Source organism: Argentina silus, assembly GCF_951799395.1.
Source record: "Argentina silus genome assembly, chromosome: 11".
Taxonomy (NCBI): Eukaryota; Metazoa; Chordata; class Actinopteri; order Argentiniformes; family Argentinidae; genus Argentina; species Argentina silus.
In genome coordinates, this window is record NC_139665.1 from 15,251,199 (window position 1) to 15,271,853 (window position 20,655).

A 20,655-nucleotide genomic window follows, 5' to 3' on the forward strand; every position below is an offset into this window, starting at 1 on the left:
CGCTGAACTTCTGCCGTATTTTACTAGGCGTGTGTCAATTTATATTGATGTCAAAAGGGTAACAGAATCATATTTGGTATCTGGATAAATTCATTCTGCAGCTGATTTAACCCTCTCTCTCTCTCTCTCTCTTTCCCTCTCCCTCTCTCTCTTTCCCTCTTCCTCTCTCTGGTACCTGTTGTTAACATTTCCATGGACCTATCAGAGCTGAGCACATAAACAAAGGCTTAGTGAGTAGAGAGGGCAGGAGTCAAATGTCACTGCCGGTAAGTGCTCATTACATGACTATGCCAATGACATGCTTCAAGGAATCCCACAGCTAGGTGCCATAGTTTACAATCAGTTACCTAGCCATAAAGACTCCTCCACTCACACACTGAGACAATCTTGCTGAGCTACTCTCACTTCAACACTATTGAGACCGATCATTCTCTCACACAATAACCCCGCAGATTTTAAGAGATACCATGAAAAATGAATCTTTTACTCTTATTGGTAGTGATGCATGTTAGTTAGGCGACATAAAAAGATGATTTCTGACGCCAAGGGGGGGTTAAAAAAGACAAGCATCCCTCCAAATCAGGAGAGGGGAAGCGTCAGAACGGCATCGGAGAAATGCACCCCGCCACTACCCCGAGTGGGAGTGAACTTCAGGTGGTCCCTTTGTTCATTTTTGCTGTCATCCTCGCTGCCGCTGGCTCATTCCTCTCCAAATGTCACACCACAGAGGAGCTCTGACAGGCAACACACCGCGGGGAGCCGGGGAACAGCCAAACGACAGCAGAAACCTCCTCTGCGCTTGTATTGATATTAAAAACTCTCTGGTTATGATGATGCAGATGGGAAATTACTGCGCCCTCACTCACTCGAGGGAGGAAAAAGGACATATTTTGCAAGGGGGGCCTGTAATACAATCGCCATGGTTATGGAGTCATTCTCGGCTTGACTGTGCGCCGGGTAATTTTATCTGGAATGTTTTTTTTTCCTGAGGTGGCACATTTTGACTAGTGAGGCTGAGAGAGTGGATGGTGCAATGAACAAGGGAATCCAAGGGGAAAAGGGCCAATTACAGAAGTAGCGCCTAAGCCTTACATTCATGCAAGGGCGCTGTGACCAAACACTTTGTTTTCTGTAATGGCCCACAGCATTTAATGATCTCAGTAGGCACTGGAAGCACAACGTGCATTGCTTCAAGGTGCAGATGAATCACTATCGTTTCAACAGATTGGATATGAAGTCAAATACTGGCTCTGAAATTGGCATGCCAGTGATCCAACATTACACCCGAATTGGATTCTAAATATGATAATGTATATATTTGGCAATGTATACAAACCTCTTGGCACTGGTAGAGAGCTTGGCTGCGGTCTTGCTGGATATCTTGGCCTCCTTCTTCTTGGGCTGTGTCTGATCTCGCTCCCTCTCCTGGCCCTGCTCCGGAGGGGCCATCTCCCTCACCTCTGCATCTGAGCTGCCCCCACTGGTGTTGGGACTGTCGTCCGGCCTCGGCTGCACCTCACTAGACATCCTTGTTCTGGTCGGTCAGACGGTCAGACACACAGACACAGACACAGACACACACACACACACACACAGACACACACACACACACACACAGACACACACACACACACACACACACAGGTCAGTGGACTGTTTCCTTGGACCTTACAGTAACGCATACAGTTGAAGGTCTAAGCCCTGCTGGTTTTGCGGTTGTCCTTCAATCAGGGTCTATTATGTTAGAAGTACAGTATTGGAAATTGTCAGAGGTTATCAAACAAATTAAATACTGTTCCTCGTCACAGGTCTTTTAAAGGACATCATAATAAGGCAAGTCCCCATCGACCCCCCCTGCACTAAAGTCTATAATCAAAGCCCCAGCTGCAAGGTCGCATTCATGAAATCCAATTTCCCATCATACCGTATGAGCCTCAAGGTGAACCCGTTTAGTACATTCTGGGAATGAGAAGTAGTTGTTTTGGGTAACTGTGGGAGTCTATTGTAGGGAGCAGATGGGCATCACATTCCAGAAAGAGCATGCAGGACAGACATCTAATCAGCATAAGTACAGACAGAATTTACCACGCACTCTTTAATTGTGAACATGTACTGGGAATGCACTGACATGTAAGAAGTAACTGGATGTACAGGACGCATGATTGTTTCTTCTGATACAGTGATTTAAAATGGGTCAATGATTTAAAACTGTGTCAATTCATTACCTGCAAAAAGAAAAACAACTTTCGTGTAACCAGTGCATTGAGTCCACTAATTCATATTTCTTTTTAGGTTAGGTCTCAGAGGTAAACGAGGTCGACTGCATCGACCAATTAGATGTAGCCTGAGACAAAGCCATTGGGATACATGGGCGCCAATAGAGCCTAACAATAATGTAACAAAAATTTACTCAACATCCACTTTCCTTGACACTTTTCCAGCCTTCGAGTAACGTAATAACAGCTTAAAAGTTATAGCTATAGTGCGTCCCCTTGCTCTTCTTTTTTTCCCTCACAACCATAACAACACATAAGCGGCGCACTTTCTTTTTCTTCCTTTTGTTGTGTAAATAATCTCCCTTGTCACGCGGGGCTGTCAGAACACCTGATACAAAACACCGAAGGGTGAGCAGGCGTCAAATCGCATGCACCCGTAATGGAAGAGGCCTAAAATTAGCACCCCAAAGGTAATCGGAGAAACCTCATGCGCCCTTGTCCCTACTCGAAGAGCGGATCCTAGATATAACAACGTCTTTGTAGGGTGTACATTCAAGACACTAGGTACCAAAAGACTGCGTGAAATACAGCTGTGGAGCTTCCTGGTGACCACCACATTAAGATATGTCTCAGCACAAAAGACGCGAACACCCCACAGCCCCCTCACTGGATATATCGTTCTCGGGCCATTGACTCTTTAAACATTACTTTCAATGTGCAAATACAGTGTTTGAAAGAAAACATGTTTACCTACCAATTAGGCTACTTGACGCGCGGCGGTCGACGCACACAATCTGTTATCAACCCCGAAGTATATTCCGTGTATGCTCGGCCGTTCGTTCGTTCGTTCGTTCTGGTTCCCCGTTCCCTTTCGTTATCCGCTCAGACTGCGAGAGAATGTGAGACAACCGGACCGCCTCTGAGCGCGCGCGAGCTCTTTTTTTGTGGATAGGGCTGTGCGAGTGCGCGCAAAAGAGTGTATCCCATGATGTGCGGTAGACCCGTAGTGATGAAGTATACTACAATGTTATTGCATGTCATAAACAGAGATAGAAATACCCGATTCAAGAAACATTTACCTAAATCCTAAACTCTCTCATCACAAAACAATATAGGCTGAGGATAGAATGTAGAGGATGCAGAATTGTGTTTTGGCTTGTCAGGAGAGACTTATTCTACTGTATTTGATAGCCCATTACAGTATTTTTAATTGTACAATATAAGGTGAATTAAAACATAAATGAGGGGGAATCGTTGACACAATTATTGTGTCTTTGTCAGACCCATTGTTCTCCACAGTGAGGGGTGTCCAGGTGCGTTTTGGTGACCATAAAGAGCACTGCTGAAGCCTACAGAAACAATTATTACAATTATTGATCAACACATAAATCTATAATTCGACATCACCTATACGATAACTTAATAACAACAATTTAACCTATGGTGACATCTGCAATGATGATCCCCCTACGTGACAGGGGGTGGGAGGGGTGGTCTGTTACCTATTACACGTGTATGGGCAGTCCTTTATGTTTTTGTTTGTCTCTGTCTCATTCAGTGATATACATAACTCTGTCTCTGTGTCTCTTGTGTGTCCCCCCCCCCCTCTCTCTCATATCTATCTATCTCTTTATCTATCTCTTTATCTATCTATCTATCTATCTATCATCTATCTATCTATCTATCTATCTATCTATCTATCTATCTATCTATCTATCTATCTATCTATCTATCTATCACAGACTTTGGACGTCTGACTGTCTGTCTCTGTATGTCTGCCTTGCAACACTCATTTAACGTGGAACCATAATAACTGGGATGACGTTTCCTCACACGGGCAATAACAGCGGACCAAGCTACTTCCTTTCCGCCATAACGTGCGCCATTGAAAAATAAACGTTGTCGAAGTTGCACTTTGTGGAATTCATTGTGCAAGTTCGTCTTATTTCTGTTTTTTTTATTCGCAAACATTAACAATGGAGTCAATTTTAGAACAGCAGCGTCGCTACCATGAAGAGAAAGAAAGACTGATGGATGCCAAAACAAAAGAAATAATGTACAAGAAAAGCACGGTATGTAGCATTATGGCTAGCTGGCTAATGCATAAATACAGGAGCTCATTCAAGCGATGTTTTGTCAAAAAGAGGGTTGCTAGTGTAACGTTTTGGCTTTGCGTAAGAGTTCAGACAACTTATTATCTTGACTAGGCACTACTGATCAGAAGGATAGAATGGCGCTTACTTAGCAAAGGCTCGGTCCTCAACAAGCAACACAATCACAAGTGTAATTTATTTGTCTTTCTTTCTAAACAGTTACGCGATCAAATTAACTCCGACCATCGAACCAGAGCCATGTTGGATGTAAGTTGCAACGGTTGTGCATTATAATGTTACAGAAATATGCCACCCACTCCTATCTCATATGTCTCTTGTATAATTACCAACACTGGTACAACGCATCATTCTCTTGAACATTCATTATGCCACAGATGGTTCATAATGACTTTTTTTCATCCATCCAGAGATTCATGGAAGTGAGCTCAAATATAAGGGAGTCCTATGAAGACAAAGATGGGTAAGCTTGCATTTGTGTGCCTGTCTGACCATGGTAAGGTATTGTCGAAGGCAGCCACTGTATAACATGAAATATTGTCGCCTTTTCTCTTAACAGTATGAGAAAGGATGAACTCAATGCCATTTCAGGACCAAACGAATTTGCAGAGTTCTACAACAGACTGAAACAGATAAAGGAGTTCCACAGGAAGCACCCTAATGAGGTAATCATTCTTAATAATTGTTTTCTGCCCATGCGTGGAGGGTAACTTAGCTCGTTCTGTAAACGGGCAAGAGTTAAGGAGGGACAGGAATTAGCTGTATAGGTGGAGAGGTACGTGCGTACTGTAAACAGCGGCACTTACAGTGGTACTGTAGTTATAGCGTCATATCAGGTGTTAAACTACGTTAGAGTGAATCATTATGACAGTAAAGTGAATCTGTCGTCCTATGCATAAAATGTCCTGAAAAGTAAAGTCGCACATTCTCATTCCAGTGGCATTTATTCACCACCAACGTTTCAGCTCAATTGCGTTCCTCAGGATGTGTTCCTCTCTCTGTGCTTAAAAGGAGTATGTCAGAAAGTCTTTACTATGTCCCTAGTCGATACTAGTTTGTTTAAAACTAGTGGTTTACTGAATTGGGTTGCACTACACATACTTAGGAAATTACTAACTAGTAAGTTGTTTAGAAGAATCACCTTGTAGCCAATGACTAATCAAAGGAATATTCCCTATCACTATGGTTACAGTGCTAGTTAGTTGGTCAGGTAATTCAAATGCAAACTGTGTGTGCACAATGAATAACCTTTTTATAATATTAATGTTATAAACAGTTTTCACATCATTTCCATTATCAACCATTTGTTAGTAAGAGTGTATAAATGTATGTCTACATCTGAATTTAGTAAATACTTCAGTTATTACTAGGCTAAGTTTGATCTTACACAAAGCTGGTGCAACTGGCCCCAGCAGTAGATAAATTAGGTCAATGTTGTTGTTGTTGTTTCAGATCTGCGTGCCGATGTCCATGGAGTTTGATGAGCTGATTAAGGCCAGAGAGAACCCCACTGAGGAGGCACAAAGTGAGTAAAAATACTGAATCTGCTGTCAAACTCCAGCAGCTTTATTCCACTGTCAGGCCCTGCATGGATGTGTTTATTTATAAAGACCTCCCTCCTAGACTTGGATTGCTGCTTTTATGATATGGTTATATATGTTGGTTTTGCTTTTTTATGCACTTTGAGATTGTTATTGTATAATGAAAAGAGCTTTATACATAATATAACATTTTTACAAATAACAATAATTTTTTATATTAATAATGAAATCTGTGTAATTGTTCTAGACCTTGTGGAGTTCAGTGACGAGGAGGGTTACGGCCGCTACCTCGACCTCCATGACTGCTATCTGAAGTTCACCAACCTGAAGGGTGCAGATGTAAGTTGTGATGTGGGATCAAAAAGCACATATATATATATACATACATACATACATACATATATATGCCATTTAGCTGACGCTTTTATCCAAAGCGACTTTCATTGCAGTGAGTGCATCCATTTTTCATATCGTATATATGGTCCCAGCAGGAACCCACATCCTTTTCCACTAAAGATAACATTTGACTTATCGCCTCCCTTCTACTCTTTCCATTTCAGAAAGTGGAGTACATCACCTATCTGTCGTCGTTTGACCAGCTGTTCGATATCTCCAAAGACAGGAAGAATGCAGAGTACAAAAAGTAAGCACAAAAAGCATGCTGCTCGAGATGTGTTGGGTCAAATGTCGATTATTAGCAGTTTCGTGTGTCGAGCGGACATATGTGAGGTTGTTCCTCCAACGCTTAATTTGTCCTTGTACAACTTTAGAGCATGAAACACATTCTACTCTATAGTGACATTCTTAACTCTTTAAAAGAAGGTGCCCTTTTGAATCCCCCTCCTCCACAAGCTTGGCTGATGCTGTGACTCTGTGTTTTAGATACTTGGAGATGCTGTTGGAGTACCTCCAGGACTACACAGACAGAGTCAAGCCCCTGCTGGACCAGAACGAGCTCTACGGCAAAGTCCTGGGAGAGTTTGAGAAGAAGTGGGACATCGGAACTTTTCCAGGCTGGCCAGTGAGTGTTCCTGATTGAGAACCAAGTCCATGGGCCTAATGGGAGTCCTGAGAGTCTAAACGTTGTCAATAAATGCACTTGGGAGTCCTCTTCGTATCTCACTCTCTAAATTGGCTGAATTTTCTATTTATTTATTTTTTTTCTTGTGTTTTAGAAAGAGACTAGCAGTGCTCTGACCCATTCTGGCGCCCATTTGGACCTTTCTGCTTTCTCCTCTTGGGAGGTAAGACTTATGCTAATATGCTCATACCATTTAATTTGGAGTTACCAAGATGGCACTGGTTTATATGATTCTCTCTCTCTCCCACAGGAGTTGGCATCCTTGGGTCTGGACAGATTAAAGTCTGCCCTGATGGCTCTTGGACTTAAATGTGGAGGGTAAGCATTTAAGAGCAAATTCAAAATAAGTAACCATGTGAATTTAATTAGACTAAATGTCATTGTAATTAGAATGATGAAATCTAATGACACACCAGATAAAATAGTGGTCTGTACACTCACTGAGAACTTTATTAGGAACACTATACCAATACTGGGTAGGGCCTCCCTTTGCTCTCAAAACAGCCTCAGTTCTTCGTGGCATTGATTCCACAAGATGTTGGAAACCTTCCTTTGAGATTCCGGTCCATTCCTTTGAGATTCCTTTGAACATTCCTTTGAGATTCTGGTCCAGCTTTGATCAGGCGTGACAGTTCAAGCCTGACCTGGCCTGAGCCCGACATCTTCACGTCAATAATATTGATAACGAATGGAGATATCGAGTTTCTAACATTTGTAACGTTTTTGCGGGTGGCAGTGTAACCGAGTTGTTCACGGGCAACTCCAGTCTCCCGCTGCGGCAACTTTTGTTTGTTAAAATACGACATACCTATGTAATGAATTAATTCAGGCCCGAACCAGTCGGTCACGTCAGGTCAGGGTTAAGAATCAAAGCCGTAGTGTGATCAGATGACTGAGTGGATCAATGTGTCTTATTTGTTCCACCAGAACACTGGAGGAGCGGGCTCAAAGGCTGTTCAGTACCAAAGGCCAATCCCTGGAGTCTCTGGATCCCTCCCTGTTTGCCAAGAACCCTAAATCCAAAGGACCCAAAAAGTATGTGCTATTTTACACTGCATATGTTTTTGTTTGTGTGTCCTATGTGATCACTTACAACAATAACAATTCTAACAACCATTTTCCTCTCTCCCCAGAGACACAGAGCGTAACAAAGAAATTGCCTTCCTGGAAGCTCAGATTTATGAGTATGTGGAAATCTTGGGGGTAAGTGACTACTGCCAACATCTTGGGTATTTTCACAAAGTGAGGTATTTGATTAACATTCACTCTGTATGCCTGTGTATCCTGGGTGAATAGCCATTGCATTGGTTTGGGAGAGAGAGAGCCCATTGGCACCCAAAGAGCAGTATCTTTCTCCAGATCGTTTACAGTGCTTCTCTCAGGAGTAAAGTGGCTCACTGTGGCTACATGTCCATGGTCCTTTAGGAGCAGAGGCAGCTGACCCACGAGAACGTGCAGAGGAAGCAGGCCCGGACGGGAGAGGAGCGCGAGGAGGAAGAGGAGGAGCAGCTCAGCGAGAGTGAGAGTGAAGACGAGGACAATGAGATCATCTACAACCCCAAGAACCTGCCCCTGGGCTGGGACGGCAAGGTGCAGTGGCAGGCCCTAAAACCCTTGGTCCTGTAATACTCTGTGCCTTGGTGCTGCTAGTCATGTTTACACTGTACAGCCATGGTGGCTGGTGGAGGTAGAAATCGCAGGACGGGTTCATTGTACACACACACACACACACACACACAATGCACTGACAGTGTAATTTATATTTATTTATATTTATTCTAATTTATAGTGTACCTGCCCCATACCCATTTCACAGCCTCTAGCCTCATAGCCTCGCACAGCCTACAAAATTGATTGTTCTATTTTGTAAAGTTTTTCTTTTTTGCTATTTTGTTAATATATTGCTATTTAGTAAATTATTTGTTAATATTTTGCTTATATGTTGTTGTTTTTTATGTCTTATGCACCAACCTCACCAAGTCAATTTCCTGTATGTGCAAAGATACTTGGCCAGATTGTAATGCATGGAACGGAATGAGGAATGGGGAAACACACGTTTGATACCATGCCTCGCGTCATTCCATTCAATGCATTACAATGAGCCCGTCCTCCGATTTCTACCTCCACCAGCCTCCACTGTTGTACAGTTACTGACACCGTGTTCCTCTCTCTTCTCTCTAGCCTATACCATACTGGCTGTACAAACTCCATGGTCTGAACATCAACTACAACTGTGAGATCTGTGGAAACTACACATACAGAGGACCCAAAGCCTTCCAGAGGCACTTTGCAGTACGTCCCTTTAAATTTTTGAATCCTAGGATGGATTGTTGTTGTTGTGATGAAATAATGTCCCCTTATAATACAGAAACAATACATTACATGCTTGTGTATTATAAAGGCTAAATTATACATCATCATAGTATATCCTAATAAAGATTATTTAAAGATAGATTTTGTGATATTTCTATCTAACATGTTCTCTCCTTTCTAGGAGTGGCGTCATGCCCATGGCATGCGCTGTCTGGGAATCCCCAACACCGCCCACTTTGCCAACGTCACCCAGATTGAGGACGCTGTCTCTCGTAAGTACTTTTGTAATGGCAACAAGTTGAGCAAGGACAAAAAATTAACTACCAATTTGAATACAAATTACTTTGTCATATAAGTGTGCAATGTTTAAAGGGGACAAATACTGGTTGTTGATAATATCTTTGTTTTTAAACTAGTGTGGTCAAAGCTGAAGTCACAGAAGGCATCAGAGAGGTGGCAGCCAGACACAGAGGTGAGTCACGAAAACGTTTAAATTCAGTTTAAATTCACAGCATGCTTTCAAATCTAACCGCTAATGATTCTATTATGTTGTATGAGGTTTAGTAGAAATACACGAGACATGAATATGAATGACAACGGTCAATCATAGATCGTTATTATATATGTTATCACAGTGGTAGTATTTTAATGAGGTGCTCAGGGTTGGCGTATTTAGCACTCTCGGTCAAACAACGTGATCTGACCATGAGCTCATTTCATTCATTGATTTTTTTTTCCAGGAGGAGTACGAGGACTCCATTGGAAACGTGGTCAACAAGAAGACATACGAGGATCTGAAGAGACAGGGTCTACTGTAGAGTGGAGATGAGCCAAAACTAAGCAGCGTTAAGACACAAGACACAGAAATGATCACCCCCGAAGAACGTCCTGTTGAATCAATTATTTTTTCCCCCTCTCATTTTATTCTCCTGAATCTTTAACTGTAACATGTGATGTTGTTTTAATTGAATCTTTAGTCCGCTATTCCTCCGTTTGACAACGTTTTGAAATTATCCTGTCATTGTTTATAGTAATAAATTTGAGTACTATTTGTTGTTTCTCCCATCGTTCTTCCTGCCTGTTCATGGTACACTTCCACTGTGTGTATGATTGAGAGGGGCACCTGTCACAGTGTCCTAAAAATCTTATTCGTCCTATCCTGTTTTATTATGAGAGGTTTTAACCCTTGTGGACACTGTTTAGACTTGGGAGAGGGTGTGTTCGGCCCTCCCCAAGCCTAGAGGACTTGTTCCTCCCCTTGCCGTCACCAGGAAGACGGACGGGAAGATTGTGAATAGTAGAGAGCGAGTGAGAGAAAGGTAGTCTAGAAATATTGTTTCTTGATAACTGATAGCTCCTACTGTCTGGTAGGCAAAATGAACATGAAGTTAGTTAGTTTGAGGTGGCCGTAAATGAATGAGACATTTATATTGTATGAGATGGATTGGTAAATAGTGAGTTTTGTTTTTTTATCTTTAATATTCATGTGTTATAACTTTTGCTGTGAAATGGCGACTGACGTAAAATATTGGTTAGCCAACATGACGAGGACACATAACACATAAATTAAGAAAAATATATGAGCAAGGTGAAAAGGAATGAAACTACTGAGCGAACTACATTTCAGGTGAGTCTGAAATGTATATCTATGATTTGATAGAGCAGTGATCCTGATAAACAGATACAAACATGACAGTACTTATAATTAACAGAAGTTTCACTGAGCGATAATTCACATGAACACATTAACAGTGCTCCGTATTAGTAGCAAGCCTTTCATAACGAGGCTTGTTGAAATGGCAGCTAGGAGTGTTAAAGTTCCTGATCTGGGCTAAGAGTCTCCCCAGGGACTAATCATACAATCGTTATGTTCCACCGGGGGGGTACTTAACAAGTTAGATTTATTAGATGTTTATTTCTCCCATGGAATACCCAGCTCACCCAACATTACTCATCACACAACAGAGACCTCCTAATAGGGACGGCTAGCTCATTAGCTCAGCGACACTAGCAGCTGAGTTGAGCATAGAGGGAACACTGCAGGTATGGTTGTAGTTATGTTTTTTCACCTGCAGGATCAAGTTTATTTAACGATTCAAGTGTGTTACCTTTAGCTGAATAAAGTGTAGTCCGTCTGAGCCTGAGAGAAGTAATATTCTGCACAATTTCCACAAGATGGTGCTCTTGAGGGTTGATATCACGTGTTGGACGCGAATCGGAAGGGATAGAGGAAGCTGGAAAAGAGAAGTAACCTCGGGGACAAACTCTGCCCATAGAGATGTAATACTAGAGAAGGCACCGGCTAATTATAGAACTGCAACTAGAGCTGTTTTAACACTACGCAAGCGAACACTGCAGCATAGCAGGTGACAGTGAACTACAAACATTGGATTTGCGCCCCCTCAAAACACAGAAGATGAAGAAAATTGACTACATGGCGCTTCTAATCACAATTAATACAGGGGAGTACGCACTCTAGTGTTATAGCTCTATGCTCGGGCCATCACACAGGCCGATTACGGAATGTTGCAATATACCACGGGGGAATGCGCGAAGCGGAAGACATTCTACCGGCAATATTACTCTAGTTTTCGTGACTGCATTAGTTCTGATGAGTTTGCATGCGATACTGAACTTTTAGGCAGGTGAGAAAGGAAATTGCAGCATTTGTGACGCGCATACTTATATGTTTCGCGTACCAAGCCAGCCACCCGACATGTCAGAGAAATAGACCAATTCAGTTGTCTTTCTGCAATGTTCAGATCGTAGTTGACAATTCTTCATAGATTGTCTCTCCTCTTGTCTGCTCGGGTCCTGTTATAGTAAGTCACTGTCCCTTTCTATAGTATTTTTTTTTAGAATGAATGAGCAGTTCAAAGAAGCCATGCACTCTGAGGAGGAGGTTAAGGAAAAGTTGGAACTGCAGGAAGAGGAGGACATTGAGCAGAAGGCAACCCTCAGCAGTGACGTACTATCACCCTTCCCGCTGGGTGTTAACACAGTCTATGACAGAACAACAGTGCTTATTGAACAAGACCCCGTGGGTACCAGCGGTGATGGCATGGATGAGGAAGAGGAGGACACATTGATGATGTTCTTATCTGAAGGCTGTGAAGGAGGTGACGGTTGGTCTGGCATGGGGGACCACTGGCAGGAGGACCTGTCCCAGGGCTATGTCCACCACACCATCTCCCCAGACCAGATCCAGTTCACCATCTACCCTGGTTCCACTATCATGCCCAGGCACATCGAGGGGGCCACCATCACCCTGCACTCAGAGTGCCCAGAGACCAAGCACACAGAGGTAAGCCCGGGTCATAGCAGGGTCATAGTACGTCTTGAAAAGGAACATTAGTATTTAGATGGTAGTGTGCCTATTCTCTTTCAGAATGTTTTATTCTGTTTCATGTAGTCTACTGAACACCACTCTGTTATTTCTCAGTGCTAGAAGTGGAATGAAAAAGTGTTCATTTTAGGTGCCAGTACTCATTTATATTTTACAGTGAATATCTGAGTATGTACATTAGGCCTACAGTATTTATGAGACATATTGTCAGAAAACACCCTCATCCATTACACCTCACCAGCCCAGGCTGTTCGTGGAGTTTGAGGAGGATAGATGTAATTTCTCATTCCCACATTTTCTCTAATGTGCCTGGTTAGCTTGAATAATCTTCCAATTATAGATAGATGGAGACTCATAACCTCCATCAAAAACAACCTTACAACAATAATTTGTAAGGGGGTTGATGAAACCAACACACCACACACACACACTTTGTGCGTAACTGTTGCAAGAATGCCTTACATTCTATGAAATATAATACCGAAAGAGACTTCAGGATGGGGGAATAAGATATCCTAATTGAGTCATTGCCAACAGAAAATAGACTGTGCTAGCAAGCACTGTATTGGTGAAGGTGAAAAGCAAACTTTTTATGATGAAGTCACTGAGTGAGGGAAAGAGACAGGAGAGGGAATTGGTTTTGGGCCAGTCACGGAACTAGCTGTGAAGCTTCTGTTTGCCATCATCAGCCTCCCATCTCCAGGGACTTGAGTCATTACATTTCAAGGTCTTTGCAAATGTCATGACGAGATGAATGTCTCCCTCCTCCAACTTAACTTCTCCACTCTTTCCCCCTTGATCACATTCAGAAATGTGATCGGTTCAACGTACATGGTTCGTTTCAGCCTCTTGCAACCCATGTGAATCAATACGTTTACTTTTAGACTCAATGTAAGAAAACATCTAGAGCAGATGTCCAGCCTATACTGTCTTCAGTTATTTTGAGATAATTTATATAAATGACGACTTCTCGTCTGTTCTGAAAGGTGAAACGCTACCAGTGTCTGTTCGAGGGCTGTCCTCGGACCTACAGCACGGCGGGGAACCTGCGCACCCACCAGAAGAGGCACCGTGGCGAGTACACCTTTGTGTGCAACCAGCAGGGCTGTGACAAAGCCTTCCTCACCTCCTACAGCCTGAAAATCCATGTACGCGCCCACACCAAGGAGAAGCCCTTCGAGTGTGACGCCCAGGGCTGTGAGAAGGCGTACAACACACTCTACAGGTGACGTCACCTCAGGCATGACACCCTGAGATGAACCCGGTTGTTATTCTATATAATGCTACATTTATTTATTTTTTCTGCTGACACATTGCCAAATCAAGGAAATGCTTTTCAATTTTTTAAATTCTTTTAATTATTATTATTATTATTTATTTTTTTAAAATATATTTTTAGGGCATTTCTGCTTTATTGGGATAGAGATAGTAGAGATTGACAGGAAGGATGGGTGAGAGAGAGAGGAGGGATGACATGCAGGATATGTCGATGGCCGGAATCGAACCAGGGACCTTGCGATGATATGGTATGCGCCTTAGTGTGCTACGCCACTGAGCGCCCCCTGCTTTTCAATTTTTAACCCGACTCTGGTGAGTACCTGTACTGTGTAGGCCTATTGTCGGTGCAGGATATTTTCATTCATTCTTTGATTACACTTGAGAGCTGGTTCAGCTGCTGTGATTGTCCCCTGTGTGGCTCAGTCTAATTCCATTGGGCTGACAGGAAGGAAGGACTGTGCAAAGGATCGATAGTGTCTGACCTCATTTGTCTGTGTAACTAACTAGTGTTACAGTCAATCTAATTAACACCCCATTATGATAATCCCCAGCCCACATTCTCTCTGGTTGAGTTGCTATGCTGTCCCAGCATATGTAGAGAGTCATGTAAATGTGAACACCGACGTAGAGTTCACATAGCAAAGGCCATTAATTGGTCTCCTCCTCATGAGCCCACTAGCAGCTGATGTCTGTACTAGAGGTTAGGAGTGGGAGTAGGGTCACATGATAAGGCCTCAGGGCAACCACAACCTCCTCACCACAACCTCCACAACCTCCTCACATCATGGTTCATGAACATAGACTGCCCCAGTAGCTCTACTTCTGAGAGGAGCTGAGGAAGTGCTGGTTGAGGCCAGAGCTCTTGAGTTCACTGCTTCACCTCTTGGCTGGTTCACTGACATTGAATGTGGTATTCATGTGTGACTGGTATTCATCGCCAACCTTTTAATGATTTTAAGATGACCTATAAGCTTTTTCTCTTTGAAATGATTTCATTTTAGTTTTGGCCGTATGATATGATCCCATCCCTTAACTCTGGCCCTTGGAATCACAAAATATTGTTTGGAAAATATTATAATAATATATTTAATTTGAAAGCGCCTTTCAAAACACCCAAGGACACTGTGGAAGGTATATAAAAAAGCAAAGAAAACAAAACTAGCAATATTATGATGATATTGAGGAAATGTGTTGGTCTGCAGGCTAAAAGCCCACCAGAGGCTGCATACAGGGAATACCTTCAACTGTGAGTCTGATGGATGCAGCAAATACTTCACCACACTCAGTGACCTGAGGAAGCACCTCCGCATACACACCAAGGAGAGGCCATCCAGGTGAGCAGAGAGCACCGACAGGCAGTCTAAACTGGGAGAGAACTGAGAGCCTTTTGAAGCCAAATCAAAACAGTTTACCAGGCTCATGTAGTACTGAAATACTGCTGTTCAGCGTGTAAGCATTCCCCTGTAGCTCAGCTCTTAATGTCTCGCCACCATTTTGATTTAATTTAATTTATCCTTTCATTTAATCGGGTTGTCCCATTGAGGTTCAAAGACCTCAGTCCTGCTGTGAAGGTCAGAATGAGTGATGGAATAGAGGAGGTTTTCAGTGTGGTTTGTTGTCCATCCATATCATCTCTCTCTTTGTTAATTTCTCCTCAGGTGTGACAATCTTGGCTGTAACAAGATCTTCCCCTGCAGTGACCACCTCAGAGCCCATGTCTTGGCACACACAGGTATGCATGCCTGGAGAAGAGGGGTGGGGTGAGACTCGGCAGGGGAGGCTCGTGAAGGTAGAAATCGGAGGACGGGCTCATTGTAATTCATCTGCCGTGTTTGATTCCATTACATGAATTACAATGAGCCCGTCCTCCGATTTCTACCTTCACCAGCCCCCCCTGCCGAGTCTCACCTCATCCCTCTTGAGAGGATACTGCTCGAACTTGGACTCTTAACTTACACCATTTCAGTTCAGAAAAGGGTTGAAAGTGAGGGTACTGAAAGAACCCTTTGACAGAGATACAGTCACATTGTATGGCAATTCTTTTTGCTAGGCTTTATTGAGTATTCTTAATGGTGTAACGCTTCCTTCGCTGAGTCAGGATTCAGGACTCGCTCGCTGTTGAAAACACTGGAGTTCATTTTAGCCCAGCCAGGGCTTCCGCGCTGCTCAGCTCCCCAGCCTCTTATTGGCCCATTTATTCCCCAAGCGCCCTGTCAGCACATCCTGATGAGGCTATTTATCCACATCCAGTGAAGTGCTGAGATCACACATGCTCAGACAGTGGCGCTGTAATTTGTCTTTTCAGGGTTTCATCTGATATTAGAGAACCCAACCAACTCTTTCCTCCACCTCCTCCTCCTCCTCCTCCTCCTCCCTCGCCCCCCTCTTCCATGGGGCTGGGAGCCCTAAATGGACTGGTTAGCCATTAAGTGTGGTAATGTGAGTGGAGAGGTGTGTGGACTAACATTGACCAAACATTGTCTGCTGTTTTTGCACGGTGGAAGTTTCCACTACAAGGACTGTGCTGTTCTGCTTGTATGTGTGACCAGGACTTGGTGTTCTCTTCTCAGAGTGCATTAGCACCTTGCCCTTTTCCCCAAAACCACAGGCCTCGAAGGCTTTGAACAAGTCTTTGCAACCACAGAGTCAAGATATGACTGTTCATTAACATATCCATGGGTTTGTTTATTGCTGAGAGTATTTAACTTCCTCTGCCTCGTCCCTTGATAATAAGACCTGTGGACTTGAATGACCTTTCCCAAATCAACACCAACTCACATTTTATGGGGCTGTAAACAATTATGGGGCTGTTGTCTGCTCCAAATTTAGTAGCTGTCTGTCTGTATGGTGGATGTGTTTGTGTGTCTTGTTTTCTCATAGGGGACACATCCCCTCTCCTCCCCCTGGAAAGAGACTGTGATAACCCAGGCAGCTCTTCTGTCAGCCTAAGGGATCCTACGAGAGAGCACCAGCCTGGGCCTTCAACTCATAGTCACAACCACTCCCTCTCAGAAGTGAGTCCTCCCCACAATGGGTTTGAAAAGTTTTTGGTGTTAAATTCATCTGTAAATCTACTCTCAATATGCCTTGCCCCCTCTCATCTACTGTATGTCTGTGTTTGGAAACACAGGATGCAAATCCTCAGTCCCCGTGCCTTAGTGACCTAAGCCTGATGTCCACTGAATCTCAGCCCAACAATCATGTAAGACGATTTGTACCTCTTTCTACTTATAGATGAATACACTTATATGCATATATAAGTATATACAGTACGCTGAATATACATGTTATATACAGTGCCTTCCATAAGTACTGCCACTAGAACTGACTAACTTTTCTTAATTGTTGATGTAACTGCTGGCGGCAGCAGCAGAAAGAATTCTGAAGTGTACAGAAACATCTTGCCTGCTCGAGTGCAAGCAAATGCTTCATCAGTCTTTATACAGTAAGACAATGACCCAAAACATACTGCCATAGCAACTAGGGAGTTTTTTCAGGGCCAAAAAAGTGGAAAGTTTTTGACTGGCCAAGTCAATCTTCAGCTTTAAATCCAATTGAATGTGATAAGACAAGATCTTCCGCAAAAAGGCCTCAAAACAAAACTACAACTGAAGATCGCTGCAGTACAGCCCTGGCAGAGCATCACCAGAGAAGATACCCGGTGTCTGGTGGGGGTCAATGGGTCGCAGACTTCAAAACGCTTCACTGTCCCATTACTTATGGAGGGCACTGTAGATGGATGAATATACGGCCCGATGGCAAATTAAGTCCTTCATACATACATGCACTCATAGATTGTTCTGACTAAGGCTATAGCTCAAAGTGTTTTGTTGTAAGACTAACACAGTGCGTCTTGTCCCTATGGCAGTCTAACGCCCTGGATCTGATGTTTGAGCTGATGTTTCAGGACAAGGACCAGCCAGCGGGTGAGTTCTCTGTTGACCACCACTGCTTTGTTGTTAAACCCCATGTCTCTCGCCTCAACAAGGCATGTGTTCGCTCGGTGGTGCTCTAACACTCTCTATCTCTCCATTATATCCAGAGACGTCGATGCATCCGAGTAGTTCAGAGAGCGTGGTTCCACCCATTGTGCCGGATCCCCTGGTGATGGAACCTGAGAGGAACCCCACCGTGGCCTCTTCCTCTTCATCCTCCTCTTCCTCTCACCTCTCCTTGACCACTGGCCTGCTGGACACATCTCCAGCCTTCACCTTAACCAGCCCTGCAACCCCTGACTCCACCTCTCCTGGCTCTGTTGCCCTCCCAGTAGCTGTCAGTCAGACGATTATTGATAATAATCCCTGTGAGATACCAGAACAGTTGTTTAACCAGAGCCTAACAGAACTGTTGTCCATCCAAGGCCTGCAAGAACAGTCGTCCAAACAGTGCCCACCGGAACAGTCATCCAACCAGAGCCCACCAGACCAATCGTCTAACCAGAGCCTACCACCGGAAGCTCTCCCTGCCCTGGCTCTGTCAGGCTCACAGCCTCTCATCAGTGCTGCCCTGCAGGCCTCTTCCTTACAACTGCTCAACTCCGTGGGGGAAACCCAGGGCAACCTCCAGCCAATAGCCATGTCCGACCAGAACCTGCAGTGGATTCTAAACAGCGCCACAGGGATTCAGGACGCACAGCAATCAGTAAGTCATCCTTCATGCCATAATATATATCCTTCATGCTATAATATATATACTCTCTTAGCTGTGCCATGTCAAAGTCATTTATAAATCTTTTTAATTTTTTTTAAAAATCAATTAAATTCTGTGTTTTCTTTATTAACACATTTTTTATTCTTCTTTTTCTGTTCTATTGATACATCATGTCATTATTTTGTTCTGTTTTAATGAAGCCCTCACTCGCGCTGTGTGTGTGAAGCCATTCAATTAGGATGTAGAAAGGGCCTCTCAATCCCAATCGTTTGCCTGTTGGATTTCGTCCAGTGCAACTGTTCACTGACCTTCAAATGCTTTTAATTATACAGTTCCAATGTTTTGCCATGAGGCATTGACATTCATTGTTGATGATATGCTCAAAATGCTCTCTCTTTTTTGTATTTCAGCAACACAGTGGTACCACAGTACAGAAACAATTTTTTACCACAACCATACCCGTGGGAGAAAACATGGGTAATTAACTGAGATTTATCTTTTATCCTGTTACATCTATAATGTATTTTACACTGTATGTATGAGTTTCATTCAGACATACATTCATAAATAGATGATAAATATTCCACATTTCGATCATTTCAACTCTTCTTGAAATATTCCACATTTCGATCATTTCAACTCTATATTGCTGCATGATAGTATTTGTAAGACTAGTGTAGTGGGTGTGACAGTGTTGTGTTGTTAGATGACAGGTGCGTATGTCTGTCCTGTCGTGTCCTGTAGGGACGGCTCTGCAGCAGATGGGCCTGTGCCTGCCTGTCATCATCATAAAGCAGGGGGATGGCTGTCAGTGCCATTGCCAGTGCCCCTGCAGAGACCCCAACGCAGCCACCGCCGCAGCGGGAGACAGAAACCCTCCTGTCAAACCCACTGGTGCCCTGGTGGAGCAGCTCCAGAACCAGAACCAGAACCAGGACCCATCCCTCGCCCAGTCCCCTCAGCCGCCGCCACCACCAGCAACACCACCTCAGCAGCCTCCAACTCAACCACCGCCCGTACCTCCGTCACTGCCCCAGTTCCCCTCCTCCACTCCTAGCCTCACCCAGACTCCTCCTAGCCAGTGATGGTTCAAACCAAACATCGGAGAAACAGGAGAAAGTGTTACCTTGGTGTGCCAGAACAGGCGCAATGGGCAGCTGAGACTCCAACCACCTGATGAAGCCCTGCACGATTTGAACTTTGGCGACAGGGAGAGTGTGAGGGTTGTGGAATGACATCACATCCTGTCATTGATGAGCTCATTCATGAGTGTGTGTACTACCTTGTATACCTAAATGTGTTCAACACAACCTCGGATCAGCTGTCAGCCTAACCTAGCCCTAGCCTTAACCAACAATAAACTGATACCAGACTAGTCCTTTGGGAGAGAAAGCGATCCCATGGTGCGCTGTAACATAGAGAAAATGCAATTTAGAGAATGCAATTTATCAGTAGTGCATTTTGATATATGATGTGTCTTGTGACAGTCCATTATGAGTTTGGAGAGAACAGCGGCCTCCGGGAGATGTGTAAAACTGGTGACTCAAGCACAAATCCAAGTCGTATCATTCCATTTTATTTTGTGTCTCGCTTGAAAGGCTGACATTTTGGGTGACAGAGTGAAAGAAAAAGCGTGTTGTCGAAACAGACGATCATGTCCAATACTTCGCAGTGCACTTTTTCACAATTTGTGCTGAATACATGTTTCCCGAACATGCAGAATTATCTTTTAGAATCAATATAAATACAGTTACTGCAGGCTCAGGCGCTGCTCATGTGACCCTTAAGCCTGGTAAAGTAAAAAAGAAAACATATATTTGTTTTTGTATAATGCTCATGATACATATAATTTTAATCAATGTCACTTGTGAATTGTGTCAATTGTTTTCATCATCCGTATTGCTGTCAAATATGAGCTTTATCTTTTCACATGTAAGTATTGTGCCATCCTGGTGGGGTACCTCAGGACGTTGTCTGTTCACTCACACACCTTTGTGATTAAATGGGACCTCCTCCATGGGGACCGGCTAAGTGCATGAGGCGCCAGACGGAGCTCTGAAAAAGACGGACGACTTTTTTGTTGTTGTAAAATAGCACTATATTTGGCCTGAGTTGTTTT

At 43.5% G+C, this 20,655-nt stretch overlaps 3 protein-coding genes across 7 annotated transcripts in view; 2 read left to right on the forward strand and 1 right to left on the reverse strand.

Annotated features, from left to right (window-relative positions):
* Window positions 1-3,093, reverse strand: part of LOC310812400 (ubiquitin-conjugating enzyme E2 E2-like) — a 30,329-nt gene extending 27,236 nt beyond the window's left edge. Inside the window, exons 1-2 of the mRNA XM_083680939.1 lie at window positions 2,971-3,093; window positions 1,337-1,534 (exon numbers count right to left, since the gene is read on the reverse strand). Of these exons, the coding sequence (XP_083537065.1) occupies window positions 1,337-1,527 (191 nt within the window). The 5' untranslated portion in view covers window positions 1,528-1,534; window positions 2,971-3,093. The remainder of the gene's footprint in view (window positions 1-1,336; window positions 1,535-2,970) is intronic.
* Window positions 3,094-4,094: 1,001 nt separating this feature from the next.
* On the forward strand, window positions 4,095-10,314 carry sf3a3 (splicing factor 3a, subunit 3). Its single transcript, XM_083679933.1, has 17 exons — window positions 4,095-4,288; window positions 4,529-4,576; window positions 4,738-4,790; window positions 4,887-4,992; window positions 5,780-5,852; window positions 6,116-6,207; window positions 6,429-6,511; window positions 6,751-6,889; window positions 7,044-7,112; window positions 7,200-7,267; window positions 7,877-7,984; window positions 8,083-8,152; window positions 8,375-8,539; window positions 9,131-9,241; window positions 9,444-9,534; window positions 9,679-9,734; window positions 10,003-10,314. Exons 1-17 carry the CDS (start codon window positions 4,193-4,195, stop codon window positions 10,078-10,080), a joined length of 1,506 nt encoding a protein of 501 aa, XP_083536059.1. The 5' UTR covers window positions 4,095-4,192; the 3' UTR covers window positions 10,081-10,314.
* A 257-nt stretch (window positions 10,315-10,571) lies between these two features.
* Window positions 10,572-20,400, forward strand: LOC310811963 (metal regulatory transcription factor 1-like). 5 transcript variants are annotated; one of them, XM_083680334.1, is made up of 11 exons: window positions 10,572-10,889; window positions 12,109-12,566; window positions 13,595-13,833; window positions 15,089-15,220; window positions 15,545-15,618; window positions 16,767-16,900; window positions 17,017-17,088; window positions 17,755-17,812; window positions 17,929-18,527; window positions 18,947-19,013; window positions 19,281-20,400. In XM_083680334.1, exons 2-11 carry the CDS (start codon window positions 12,123-12,125, stop codon window positions 19,619-19,621), a joined length of 2,160 nt encoding a protein of 719 aa, XP_083536460.1. In that variant the 5' UTR covers window positions 10,572-10,889; window positions 12,109-12,122; the 3' UTR covers window positions 19,622-20,400. The 5 variants fall into 5 exon arrangements, with proteins under 5 accessions (XP_083536460.1, XP_083536464.1, XP_083536462.1 ...); XM_083680338.1 differs by having other exon boundaries at window positions 12,370-12,566; XM_083680336.1 differs by having other exon boundaries at window positions 10,572-10,716.
* The last annotated feature ends 255 nt before the right edge of the window (window positions 20,401-20,655 follow it).